This window comes from Camarhynchus parvulus, chromosome 3 (genome assembly GCF_901933205.1).
Source record: "Camarhynchus parvulus chromosome 3, STF_HiC, whole genome shotgun sequence".
Classification (NCBI taxonomy): domain Eukaryota; kingdom Metazoa; phylum Chordata; class Aves; order Passeriformes; family Thraupidae; genus Camarhynchus; species Camarhynchus parvulus.
In genome coordinates this window covers 104,729,290-104,742,493 of record NC_044573.1, presented here as the reverse complement: position 1 = coordinate 104,742,493, position 13,204 = coordinate 104,729,290, and the positions used below count along the sequence as shown (strand labels likewise).

General features: G+C 34.7%; 1 protein-coding gene across 1 annotated transcript in view; it reads right to left on the bottom strand.

Moving 5' to 3' along the window:
- Positions 1–1,402: 1,402 nt before the first annotated feature.
- The window catches only part of GRIK2 (glutamate ionotropic receptor kainate type subunit 2), a 353,639-nt gene continuing 341,837 nt past the window's right edge, over positions 1,403–13,204 (bottom strand). The window contains exon 17 of the mRNA XM_030944939.1: positions 1,403–4,021. Within this exon, the coding sequence (XP_030800799.1) occupies positions 3,857–4,021 (165 nt within the window). The 3' untranslated portion in view covers positions 1,403–3,856. The remainder of the gene's footprint in view (positions 4,022–13,204) is intronic.

Here is a 13,204-nt window from a genome sequence, read left to right as displayed (position 1 = left end):
AGTTAGTGTAATAGGACTAAACTGTGTTATTTTGGGGGTTGTGAACACTCTATGGATGAAATCAGGAAAGATTAATGATCAGAGTCTCAAGAAATAATAAAATGAAAGAAAAGGTTATTTCAAATCTATACTGAATTCTTCAACAGAAAATTGAGACAGAAATTTCAGAGAGAAATATCACATATAAAATCTGCCAGATACTCCCTGTATATGTCTGTACTTCTGTTTATATAAAAGGAGAATACCATTAAAAAGGCCTGCTGATGTCTTTAATTGGACAAATCCTCATTTACTGTAAAGGACCAGAGATCTCTTGATTTCATCCAACCATTTGGCTCATTATTTTCACTACCAGTCCTCCACAAATTACATTTATCAACAACATAAAAGGGGTTTTGTCCTTTTTTTTCTAGTTATCTATTGCTTTACAACCATGCTGAGGCAACCTGAAGATATAAATAGTGTGTCTTTTGTGTCTTAAAGATGTTTACTTTCATTGAAACAGACATGGGGGAAAAAAGTCCTGTTTAATTTTTACCTCCAATTGTCATCCACCAGGTAGTGCCATTTCACTGAGCTATAACTGCTTTAAAATTCTTCTCTAGAGTGACATTTAAGGTCAGAGAAGCACCCTGAGAAATCAGGAAACTAATTAAGCTGTTTTATGAGGCCAGATAAAGCAGTTATATATGAATTCTGAATCTTCATGGGCCAGATCCTCTTTTGATTTTTGGTGGGAAGCTCCATCAGCTGTAATGACAGTACAGAAATTAATACAGCATGAAAAATTTTGAATGTTGGCCTTTCAGAGGCCTTTCCATACAAAGAATTTTTCTTCAGAATTGAGGATTTTTTTCGCATCAGTAAAAAGAAAATGAAGCTTTTGTAGAAATTTAAAGAAGTCTGGCTTTTTAAAGTACAAAACTATCAGTAGTATTTTCTACTCTTTTGGGGGTCAGGTTTTTATTAGTCAATTTTCTGTAACTGTCTTAATACAGAAATAATTACTAATGCACAACAGAGTAACAACATGAGTTAGTGTATGATTGCTGAAAAAAACCCATTATACTACTGTGAATCTGTGGAGCTATGCATTTCTAGTCTTGATCTTTATACAAATCTCCAGTTACTTTGCCTATTTCTCTCAATAAAGGAAGGCTGAAATTCTGACCAAAATCTTAATTAAGCTATACTACCTCCATGATAGAAGTTTTGTTCCTTGGGGAAATTTGGCCCAATAAAATATTTGGGACATATTCTGCATTCACTGTTACTTTGGCTCACAAAAAGCTTAATGAAAATTAGTCTTGAGCATCAAGGTGAGAATGAAATCCTGCTTATTTTAACATCCTCAATGGAGAAAAGAACAGTATGCTTGAATATAATACAGTATTTTATTACATGATTTTACAAATTTTATTGTAAATCATCAATCAAATGCAATAGCCAATTTTTTCCATTCCAAGCCATCATAATTAGGAGTTTTCATTGTGTTATGACAGTTACTCTTTTCCCCTTTGTGTTTTAAAGAATTAACTTAAATATAAATTATGTACGTTTACTCATTTCCAGAAAAATTGCTTAAAGTGTTTTTATCTTCTTTATACTTCAGACAAAGATAACCTGTTCTTTGTTATCACATAAATGGGGATGAAACTCACAAATATAAGAGAATTTGCTTTCTCAGTCCCTGCTCACAATGGAAATGGCCAGCTCAATCTCTATGAAGTTTTATGATAACTGGGTAGTAGACACAAACCTCCCATTCACCCCCAAATTTCATTATATAATTTCTACAGTTTGGATTTTATATTTTATATTTCTGTGCCACCATCTTTACTCACTGATGACTTATTATTTATGATTATTTCAATGTTTTTGGGGAGTATTTTATGGTTTTGGGGGTTAAAGTCAATTTTTTGTACACGTAAAGACCATCTTAATAATCTTTTTTGGTTGGCATAACATTCCTACATAGTCCATACTATACATTTCTTGTTGAGATACAAATAAATTTACAGTAGACAAAGGTGCAAGATTCAGCATCTTTAGGGCAGCATTTCAAAATGTTATGTCCAGGAACTCACCACATTCAGGACATATAAGTTAGCTTTGAAGCAGCTAAGAGCCAAATCCTGCAAATATTATCACAATGTGCTGTAATGGCTTCTGTCAGAAATCCCAGCCAACTCTCTTGTCACAAATTTAGTGGCAAGACTCATCAGGATAGGGCACTAAGCTGAAGCTAAGTACCAGTACTGACACAAAGTACTGCACATATGTTGCTCAAGTCACGCAGCAAAACCAAACCAACTAAAACTGACATAAATTTAATGCTTTCTTTTTTTCTTTTTTTTTTTTTTTTTAATTTTGTGCATTGGATTCAAACAGCAAACCGAGTGCATATTAACTTCTATCACAATGTGGTCAAGAGGTCTGTGTCTTTTACCATTTACACACAATTGTTCATGACAACATGTTATCAGCTTAGTGGAAACCAGGGGTGTAGCATGGTAAGCAGTGGTGGTAGTGCACCTATTTTTTTTTATATTATATAACTTGAAAATATGTCTCTTCTAAGATTCCTTTTTCATGATAAAAATAGTTTTCACCAAACGTTGGTGGTGCGCACGCACTACCACTCATGCTTGGCATCACACCCCTGATGGAAACACATGTTCTTATTTTGTTGATAAAAAGTATTACAAAAATTTCCATACAAAAACTATTTTCATAGAAATCTTGCATTTCCACAAATAAACCTGAACATTTTTTTTTTTTTTGGAAAAAAAAAACTGCTCAAGAATATTGTTCATTTAGTACTGTGACTGTATTGAAAAATGCAGTCCTCCTTTAAGTTCTTGACATTCACTTCTTTTAGGTGACCCATCCCTCTTCCAACATTAGCGAGAATCGCACAGGCTCCATTGAGTTCAATTAGTAGCAGGAACAAGTGTTTCAAAACCCTTTCAGGCTAAAATACAAGCCCTCTATGTGTGAAATACGCTGCTTCCCACCCCCCTCCCTCTTTTCACAATTATAGAAAAGAAAATGAATTGCTTATATCTAAAGTTTGTAAGATACATTCCTTTGTACTAAGGAAAGTTTCATTCATCTAAAAATTGGGTGAAAATTCTGGAAATATTTTTGTTGTTTTTTTAGATCAAAGTTCCAACCCAGCTAAATTATTTTCTTTTTTTTTTTTTTTTGTAATTATTATTTATTTACTTAGTTCAGTGTCACAAACAGTCAAAAAAAAAACCCAAAAACAGGTGAGCATCCTTATATTTATTCTTCTATTCATGGGATTCATGTTTCTTCACTTTTAACATTTCTTCGATCCAGGAAGATCCTATCACCTTGTCCAGATGGTAGTTTCAGTCTAGCAGCAGTTACCAACTTTTCTGTGCTGGGAAGTTCAGAAGAACATATGGTTTCTTGTTCCACTACAGTTCTGAGACATTACTTTTACTAGACTTCCTCTGTGGTTTGTGTCATCTTGGGCATTTATTCTCCCTTTTCTGGCAACAGTTGAACTTCAAAAGGAACCTGCAACTTCTCACTGAGACTGCATTTGAAACCAGCCACAAAACTCACATGGAACATTCATTCATTCAGAATGATGGAAACCCATGACAAACAGTGTAACCCTGCATAACTGTTGATCCATGATGCTTGTGATTCGAGTCTGGCCATTGCAACTGCTGAGATCACAGAGTCTCTAGTTCATAGACACAGCGGCATGAGGTAACTCATTTTATTTTGCACTTGTTGCATATTTCCACAGGAAACATTCTCGCAAGGTTGTTTGGAAAAAAGACGACAGTTTGTGCTTGGGGTATTTGGCTTCCCAGCTCTATGCCATGGTTTCTTTGCCTGGCAACCTTCTGTCGTTAAATGTGTGCATGTTGATAACTTCTTCTGTTTTCACAATTACAGGGGCCTGTGGCTTGTGTTTCAATCGACGCTGACACTTCAGAGACATCCTTAGCTCCTCTACCATGGCACTACAGAAGGACCTCTACAGAGGGAAAGAGAGGAACAAGAAAAAGAAATAGCTGTAAGAAATTACTAACTGCAATGTCTAGAAGCAGGTTTACTGTACTGGCACATGTGTGTCACTCTTTGCTTTGTTCCAGTATGAAGCTCAAAACAAATTGCTAGCCTTATTATATGCATCAATATACATGCATATTACTATTTAATAATAATTAAAATTACTTATCAAAGAGTGTAAAAATCACCTTGCCTGTACAATTGTTTTTCTGGCAGGTACTAAGTCTGGATGCATATGCTACATAAAACTACTTCAAGCAGATTTTCTGTCAACATGTTAGATTTACAGTACAGTATCCAAATGCTACATATCTGTTAGGCATTCAGTAGAATCTCCTTAGCCATATTTAAAAATAATAATTGCATTTCTATGAGACTAAAGTGAGAGTTCTTCCACAAAAACATGAAGTTTTAGTATAGGGAGTTTACCTAAATTCATCTTTAAATACTCTTAAAATCCAGATGTATTACTGAAAACTGATATTTTCTCCATAATTTACAATATCTTCTGTATATAAACACTTTTACCACTACTGACTATCATTTATAGATTATGTGTTTGCAAAAAAAAAAACAAACAAAAAACAACAATTCAGTTTTGTTGATCTTCATGAAAAACGTATTATTAAAAAAAGTTTATTAACATGTTTACATCAAATTCTAAAACCCCTTTTTCCAGTTTGCAGTGCAAGCAATTTGAAAAGTAAAATAAAATCTCCCTATTCCCTCAGTCTGACTGAATTCTCAACTGCTAATGGTGTGCTGAGCAATTAACCTTCTCTCAGTGTGAGAACTGGAGTATCAAATGACATATGGTAGTAAGGGAAAAATGTCTCACTTTTGGGCTCTGGATCATAGTTTAACTTAAGCATTTTCCAGCTAATGGAGAAATACCCTAACTAAATAACCCATCCCAGAAGCTGAGATGTTAAGCCAAGACTCTGACAATTGCTCTCAGCCAAAGCAAATTTGAGGTGTGATCTAACCCTTTGCATTTTTCTCACTTAATAACTAATCTCCAGGCCAGGGACATGATCAGGAAAAAAAAAGGCAAATGAACAAATGAAAAACAAACAAACAACCTATCAAACAAGAACCAAAAAGTCAAAGCACCTAGAATTAATCTAACTATCTCATGACCATTTTTTGATTTTGATTAGTGGTAGTCAATATATAATTGTCTCATTTGGCTTTCAAATAAAAACCCTGCTTTACTTCTGAACTGTTATATTTTCATTATTCATACAAACCTGAAGCTTGGAGATTAGATCCAGAAAATATTTAAATACTGCACCCAACCTAGTTCACTGAGAACCTAGATTGAAGCTGTATTCATAAAAGTCTGCATTCAGCTTCCAACCTCCAGGGCTGAAAGCAGTAAGGCACTCAGCTTTCCCCATTAAATTTTACAGCTTTGTCATTTGGCAAAAGTAGAAATTCTGTGAAACACACTGGTGCTTGGCATAGTTGTAGATCCTGTCAGAATTCCCATTCCAGTTCTCCATGCATGCTTATCAATCCAATAGGTATGCTCTGAAGGGACCTAACAAGCCAAGATCCTTAAAAAGTGTGGCAGCTGCTAAAGAATATATGGCAGATACCCTTTTCTTCAGTGCAGCCAGCCATCAGCTGGAGAATTAGGGCTGAACATGAGTCACATTTAAGAATGTCAATATAATAGCATCTTCTGCCAGAGAGATTTAAGCTTGTATCTCAATAAACAGCTATAACCTACAGGAATTAGACCTGAGGTCACTTGCAGTTGCTGCCTACTGATCCTGTTCTACTTGGCATGGTAGCAGTTAACAGAGGCATAGAGAGAGAAACGGAGACAGGGAAAACATGAGCTGTTCTATAGATTAGGGATGAGAGCACACAGCAGCAGAGGAAGGGCTTCAGTAGTAATTCCTGTTTCACTGAGAACTTCAATGGTTTTCCATAAAATTCCATTTTGTGCATGTGCAAATATGAGTTGTCTTAATTAGGAATTAGAGCTGAGCATGAAAGCCTAAACAAATACCCTCTTCCCTAATCCCTAATGCATGAATAAGGAAATGGGCAGGTAGGAATTGAAGTAAACTATAATCTTACTCTGGGTGTGATACACTTCCTTTGAAGCACTTCTTTCTCCTGCTGAGTTTGAAATAAAGGAATAATGCCTACTCAACTTACAGCAGAAATGATTTTACCACATACAACTAAGAAAAGTTTAAGTTGTGAATCCAAAGGAGAAGAAGGTATATTTCTCTGGTTCACAGTCAAGTACATATCATTCAGAGGTGAAAGTTTGGCATTTCTGGCTGAAGTGGGCTCTGCAATGTGCACTGGGTTGACATACAAGACAGCTTTCTTTGTGTGAATGAGGTGCCTAAAATTCCTGATTGAATGGTCTGAATGTAATGTGTCAGATCTTAATGCATAAGGTATCTTTGCTGACCATTTCTGTGTAGAAAGCAGAAAACTGTACCTCCTTATCCTGCTATACTTTGAAAGAATATATTCAATTCTCTTAGACTTTGCCTTTTTTCTAATAAAGCGCTGTTGCTTAACATCAAAACTACCATTATGATTCTGAAATTGAAATTAACCCTGAAATACTTTAAAAGGGCAAGATTTAATTTAGTATTCCCTAATGGCTTACAGGCTAAAAGATCTTGGCATTTCCACTATGTGAGGAGCCTAGCATATAACTCAGGAATTTCATAGGGAACACATTAAGAAGTAAATGGTGCAAGCCAGCACTACACCACTTGTAGCCATGATATGGCTCTCACCTCTGGAATTAAAGACCTAGCTAAAACATTCTGAGGAACAAAATCCTTCTAAATTTTAAAATTATGCATTAGCTCTTAAAACGTTCAAGACTGTGTTCTTTGTCATTTTTTTGCCAAGGTGTCTAAGAAGAGTGCCAAATTAGAACAAATCCTTTTCAAGGGGAACCAATTCACCAAAACCATTGCAAAATCTGCAAAAGGTATAAATTTTTAGGTAATACCAATAGGAAATGGATTACAACCAACATCCAAGAGGTGAGAAGATACATATCAACATTCTGAAATACCCTGAAAATAATATCTCAAGACGACAACACATTTTATCTGAGAATTTTACCTGGATACAAAAACTCATTAAAAGGGAAATGTTTTAATGACTGACAGTCTTAATAAAGCAGATACCATAACTTTGAGAGAGTTATTTTATATATTCTTGCATTCTATGTTTTCAACTTATTTTTTATAAATTTTTATGTAATCTTGTATGTGCATATGGGAATAAAAATATTGTTTCTGAAAAAGAGTACTGCTACATATCTTCTGTTTGTTTGTTTACTTGTTTCAAATTTCACTCACTGAAAAAATATGTATTTTAAAAATATCATTTCAAGGCGATGTAAGAGTTTATGATCCAGACATTTTTTCTTCTTTGGGTTCTATCTGAGAAATATAAGGAAGAGTTTTCACACATATCAAAAAAGTAATATTCAATAAATTTTTGAAAGGATTTATGGTTTACTTTTTTAAAATTGAAATGAATTTTTTTTGGTCTAATTTCAATTCCAATTTCTGTAGTCTCCATTTTTTATACTGTTAAACTTTGTGTTCTTTCAGTGTTAGGATACAATTTTTTGAAAAATAAGACATGAAAACAAGAAGCAACTCTAGAGTATTTTTTTTTGTGACAGATAGAAGGCATTTTCATATAAGATTTTACAAAAGATAATCCAATATTTTGATCCTTGCTGTTCAATTGCTAAGGAAAAACAACATAATGTTTACAGAACTGAAAGGCTACATTTCAAAACTCTTGTCCATCATGGAATTGAGCACTTTAGTATATATTACAAGACTCCCACTTAATTCAAAGAAAATAACCTCTTGCTCCCAACTTACCTTCCACGCTGCAGGCATGTTACAAGAACATCAGTTATTATCGATTTTTCACTAACCCTTACAAAATCTTAAGTTGTCTTCTTAAATGCTACCAGAAAGTACATGCAGCCTCCAAGTCATCTTAGATACAATCAAATGCTAGAAGAATTTAAGGACTGCATACAGCTCTCTAAACCATAGTACACATAAGTGCATCTGTTTTCTTGCAGCATATCATGATAAAACCTTACAAAAAAAGTGTAGAAAAGATCATTTTAATCAGAACTGTAGTTCTTACCCTTCGAACACAAAACAATTCTGAAAAAAGTTCATCTCCTTAAAATGAATAAAGAAGTAACTGACACTTCTGACATTCTTTGCCACAGCTGACATCTCACAAGTCACAGAGAATCAAGATGAGAATTTTGCAAAGTGTTACCACTGTTTACAATCTGATTAGACAGCTTATGCATGGCTTTACTGCATGAGAAAAAAATATGGTTTTGCACGTGTATTAATATAAAAGGTAGATAATACTTACACTGCTTTCATTATTTTGCTTTATGGGAATTTAGAAAGGTAATTAGAAATCATAATAGCGTTTGTTAGACGCATAATTATGAGACTATTACCATAGATTTTTCTTTTAACAGCCTAAAAAGAGCAACAGGAAGAGAGAACAGCATGCCTACACCACTCTAAACATTCTGATTTAAGTGATTATTATTCAGTGTGTTTTCAATTTTAAAAAATCTCCAATTGCTGGTTTATATTTTTCACTTCTTTGAGGCAGATAATATAAAGATGACTGTCAGCATTCAATAGAAGGATCTAAGGTTTACTGAGAAGTTCATTACTTCCAGTCTTTTCTGTCAGACATTATTTGAAGTTTTGTTTTATTATCTTAAAAGCAGTAACAGCAGTAATCCTGTACTGTCTTCTTGTGTTATGGGTCATTGTTCTAGCATCCAGGAGGACATCGCAATCAAACTGCTTTTTGTCTTGAAGTTAACTGAGAATGAATGCACAGTCCTACCCTGACTCTCCTTCCTAATCACTTTCTGATTCCTATACCACTCCTTCAGGGATTTTAAATATGTGTGTGGAAAATCTGTTAAACCCTCTAGGCAGAAAAACAAATTCCATCAAAATGTTGGCTTAGGATCACAAAGAGATGAACAATTAAAGAGAATATAACCTCAGAAAAAGTGAAATCATAAATCACAGTAGTTGGAGTACAAGCATTTCAAAGTTGAAGTGCACTTGTAATGATCAGATTTTTAGGTTGTTTAGTTATATTCCTATTCTTAAGCATGACTGTAGATCAAAGGTTGCACATGGGCATACAATACATATCTATATAGGCACAATATAGTAACATTAAAAATATTTTGCCACCGATTTTTCTGATCCAGTACAGTTTAAATCCATAGCAAGTATGATGCACAAGCACACTCCAGACTAAATTCACAGCTATTACCTGAACATATAACCAGTATATTCTCAGTTTTAGATTAAGCAATTATTTGGAGTTTTGGTGGGAATGGGACAAGCAATCATTTTAGGAAGTTATTTTCAGACCAAAACGTATTATAGACCAAAATACATGTCACTTGTATGAAACAGAAATTTCACTGCCCACTCAAATGAGGACAATAATATCAAGCAAAGTGAAGATTTTAATTCCACAGATAAAGCTTTGTTTTCACAATAGTATCTACAAAATGACCACCAGTAGAGGAGTTCCAGACAGCTTCATGAAGCATGAGGTGCTTTACCCTGTAAAAGAATGCTGGTTGTTTCAAGGACGTTAGTAGCTATTTGACAGAGAGGATCAAAGAAGTCTGATGGGACTGACCCTTCCTATAACAAAACAGCACTGAAACAATTTTCTGCAGGCTGAAAATTTCTTTCTCACTGAGTTTTAGAGTTATGAGATGAACTCAGATGACATACAGGATCTCACTGCAAGCCACTTCTCGTGCTTATTGTAGGTGTCTCCCTGTGGGACAATAAAATTCCAGCTTGCCTTAAATAAATTATCAACTGGTGTCAAAAAAAAAAAAAACCAAACATATAAAACAAACAAACCAAAAAAAACACCCACCAAAGAACAATTCTGCCATTCTCAAATTCTAAAATTTATTTCCTAACAGAACAAAATGCACTCTGGTGGATGACAGAGACTTCCAGGAAAGAAACACTTGAGTTCGTTTAAAGTCTTCTGAAACTATTTTCCTTGTTTCCAGCCTGACAGCTACCCTTCTTCCTGTGGTTGATGGGGAGCTTCTATTAGTGCAGAAAGCTTTTTTCAAAGTGTTTTTGTTGGCTCTGCCAGCAGCCTTTCTGGCCATCACTGACCATGATGTTTTTCTGACTCACCTGTGGACCTAGGCTGGGGCAGAAGGGATTGCACTTGTGTGGTTCCACTCTTTCCTCTCAGAGAAATCCCAGAGGATGTCATAGGGCAATTGCTCATCAGCCCCGAGGGCTCTCTCTCATGCAGGATTCCACAAGGTTTCATCCTGTCATCTCTCCTTTCAACATGTATATGAGGCCACTGAGGAGATAATGAAATAATTTGGGCTGTGGTGTCATCGACACGCAGATGAAACACAGTCCTACTCTATTGTCAGACCAGGACTGTGCAGTCATATTGAGCTTCCAGTGCCTGGCTGAAATAGGGGGGTGATGGCAATTTAATCCCAGGGAGACAGGTGTTGTGTTGGACAGGCAAAGGCAAGCACTCAGAAGGTATCTTCTATCCTCATTTTTCAGTTCAACCTCTTCAGGAAAAGGCTGACAGTGTCACATTTTTTTGGGTCTGCGTCTGTGTTTTCAAACTCAGAGTGGCAAAAAATGCTATTTGTCATTAGCATTTCAGTCAGAGGCAATCATTTCCACTGATGTAAACCTTGTGACACCAGCCCAGATCTTCTTCCAGAACATGGTACTGCTGTCTCGTGTCTCTGGACATGGCTACACAAGACCGGCAGGTGATTAACAAGGACTGAGATCAATTAATAGTACCTCAGCCATGTAGCTGCCACTGAGAAAATAAATAACAGAATATATGGCATTGCCTTACTGGTTTAGAACAATAACCATTGCAATGTTATTGCATGTGTATTTTGCAATCACATCTGTGCAGATATTTTTCTGCCTTTCAACAGAGGTGATCCTGGTTGCACTGAGTCAATCCCTGGAGATCTGACATTCTCAGCCACAGGATGTGAAGGGTCATTTACCTGTTGAATCATCTTTGATCCTACATCTACATTCATTATTTTTGTCAAAGGCATGTCAGGTTTGTTGGTCACCAAGCATGGTGAAAGGAAGTGATGATGATACGTAATTAATGCTGTGTAGTACCAATCTGTCTGGATTAAAATGCTTTGTACAACATGATTTGAAAATAAATAGTTAATTTTACAGTTATTTTAGAAAATAAACATAAGCTTTCTTACCTGAAATCTAAATAGCTTTTTTTTTTCAAAGTTTGCTCAGATTAAGTCCTCTGTACTTTATTCACTGTAAAAATATATACTAGTTTTATAGTTCAGTGTGACAGTATGAACCCAATGAGAAATCTGGCATGGCCTCAAATCATATTGAACAGAGAGTGACTGTTAGTATCAGCTTAATGCCAAGGTTTTCTACTGTTTTGGAAACTGTTACAGCCATGTTGCAGTACATAATATCAAAAGTTTAGCTCCCATTTCTCTGCAATTTTATGTTAAGGATATTTTCTCAATCTAAAAGGTGGTAGGAAATGCTTAATGTTATTTTGCTGACCTATACAAAAGTCAAAGTAAATAAATCAGCTGAACTAAACTGTATTTGCTACTACATTTAATTATAGCATAGTTCATCAATTAAAAATCAGAAGTTTAATGTTTTATATTAAAATATTATACACTACAGTAATATTTAGAGAAAGACAATGAAAAATTATTAGAAAGACATGAAAGCTTTATGATCTGACATTTTTTCTACTGGAATGAAAAATATTTTTATCAGAGGAGAAAGTAATCATATAATGTGCTTCTTCTTTCTACTGATAAGTGAAAGTGAACCTCATTTGCTATAAAGAAAACAACATTTAGATGTTTCCAATTTTTTTGATCCAACTTCAAATTCTTGTCAAATTTTAAATATTCCATAACTGAGACCTGTAACTTAAGATCTGATTTTTGACTGAATGAATATGAAACTATAGTGAACTTCCTGAACTTGTGTACTTAAGTATTTACCAACTTTACATACACTCCTGTATTTTCAGTTGCTTTTTGAAAGACACAAATTAAGACATTAAAAATACCTCAGAAAAAAAGGTCCATTACCAAACAGTTGCTGGTTGAGCTGCAATCAAAAATCAAAGTAGAATTCTTGGTTTTAGTATTTTATTGTTTGCAAAATACTTTAAAATGCCACAGTTGGTAACTTGTTTTTTTCCATTTTTTTTTCTTCTTCTTTTTTTTCTTCTGTTAAGATGTTTGGAGATGTAGATTGGACTTTGGTTTTGGGGAGGTTTGTTTTGATTTGTTGGGTTTTATAATAATTCCTCCCCTTAGAAAATATTCTCTAATATATACATACATGGTTGCCAAGAGGGTATTTAATTAAAATTAATACCTGAAATTCACATAATCTCTACACCTACACGCACACAAATCAACCATACACGTTTGTACATACTCATACAGTGCTCAGGGGACTACAGGATGATAGAAGTTCCTAATTTTCCAACAGCATAGCTGCAGAATGCAGTGTGCTTATGTTGGAAAAATATTTTCTTCCATGACCTGTCCCAGCTTCTGCTTTTTGCAGCCAAAAGTACAATTTCTGAGGTTACTCCATTAAAAAACGTGACACAAAAATACAGAACTACATCACTGACTGTAGTTCATATAAAAGCTACTTGGGATATAAATCCCAAAGCTTTTACTTCAATTTACCACGAATGTCCACATCCTTTTGTTTCTTGTAGCCTGAGGAACAAGCTTTTCAACTTTAAAATCTTTTGAACGTGTCTCTCCCCAGAAAAAATCACTATGCTGAGATTTACTTTGGCATTGTTCCAAAACTATTATAAATTACTGTCCCAAATTCAAAGGCTTTTGATATTAAACTATTGGGAATATTTTTGAACTCCAGCAAAACTGACATAACTGCATTTTTTTGAGAAAGTAAAGAAAAGTACTTTAGTGACAACTAATTTAGTAAAATTTGGGAAAATAACCCAAACCACTACACCATAAAATATTACGGTAAAATAA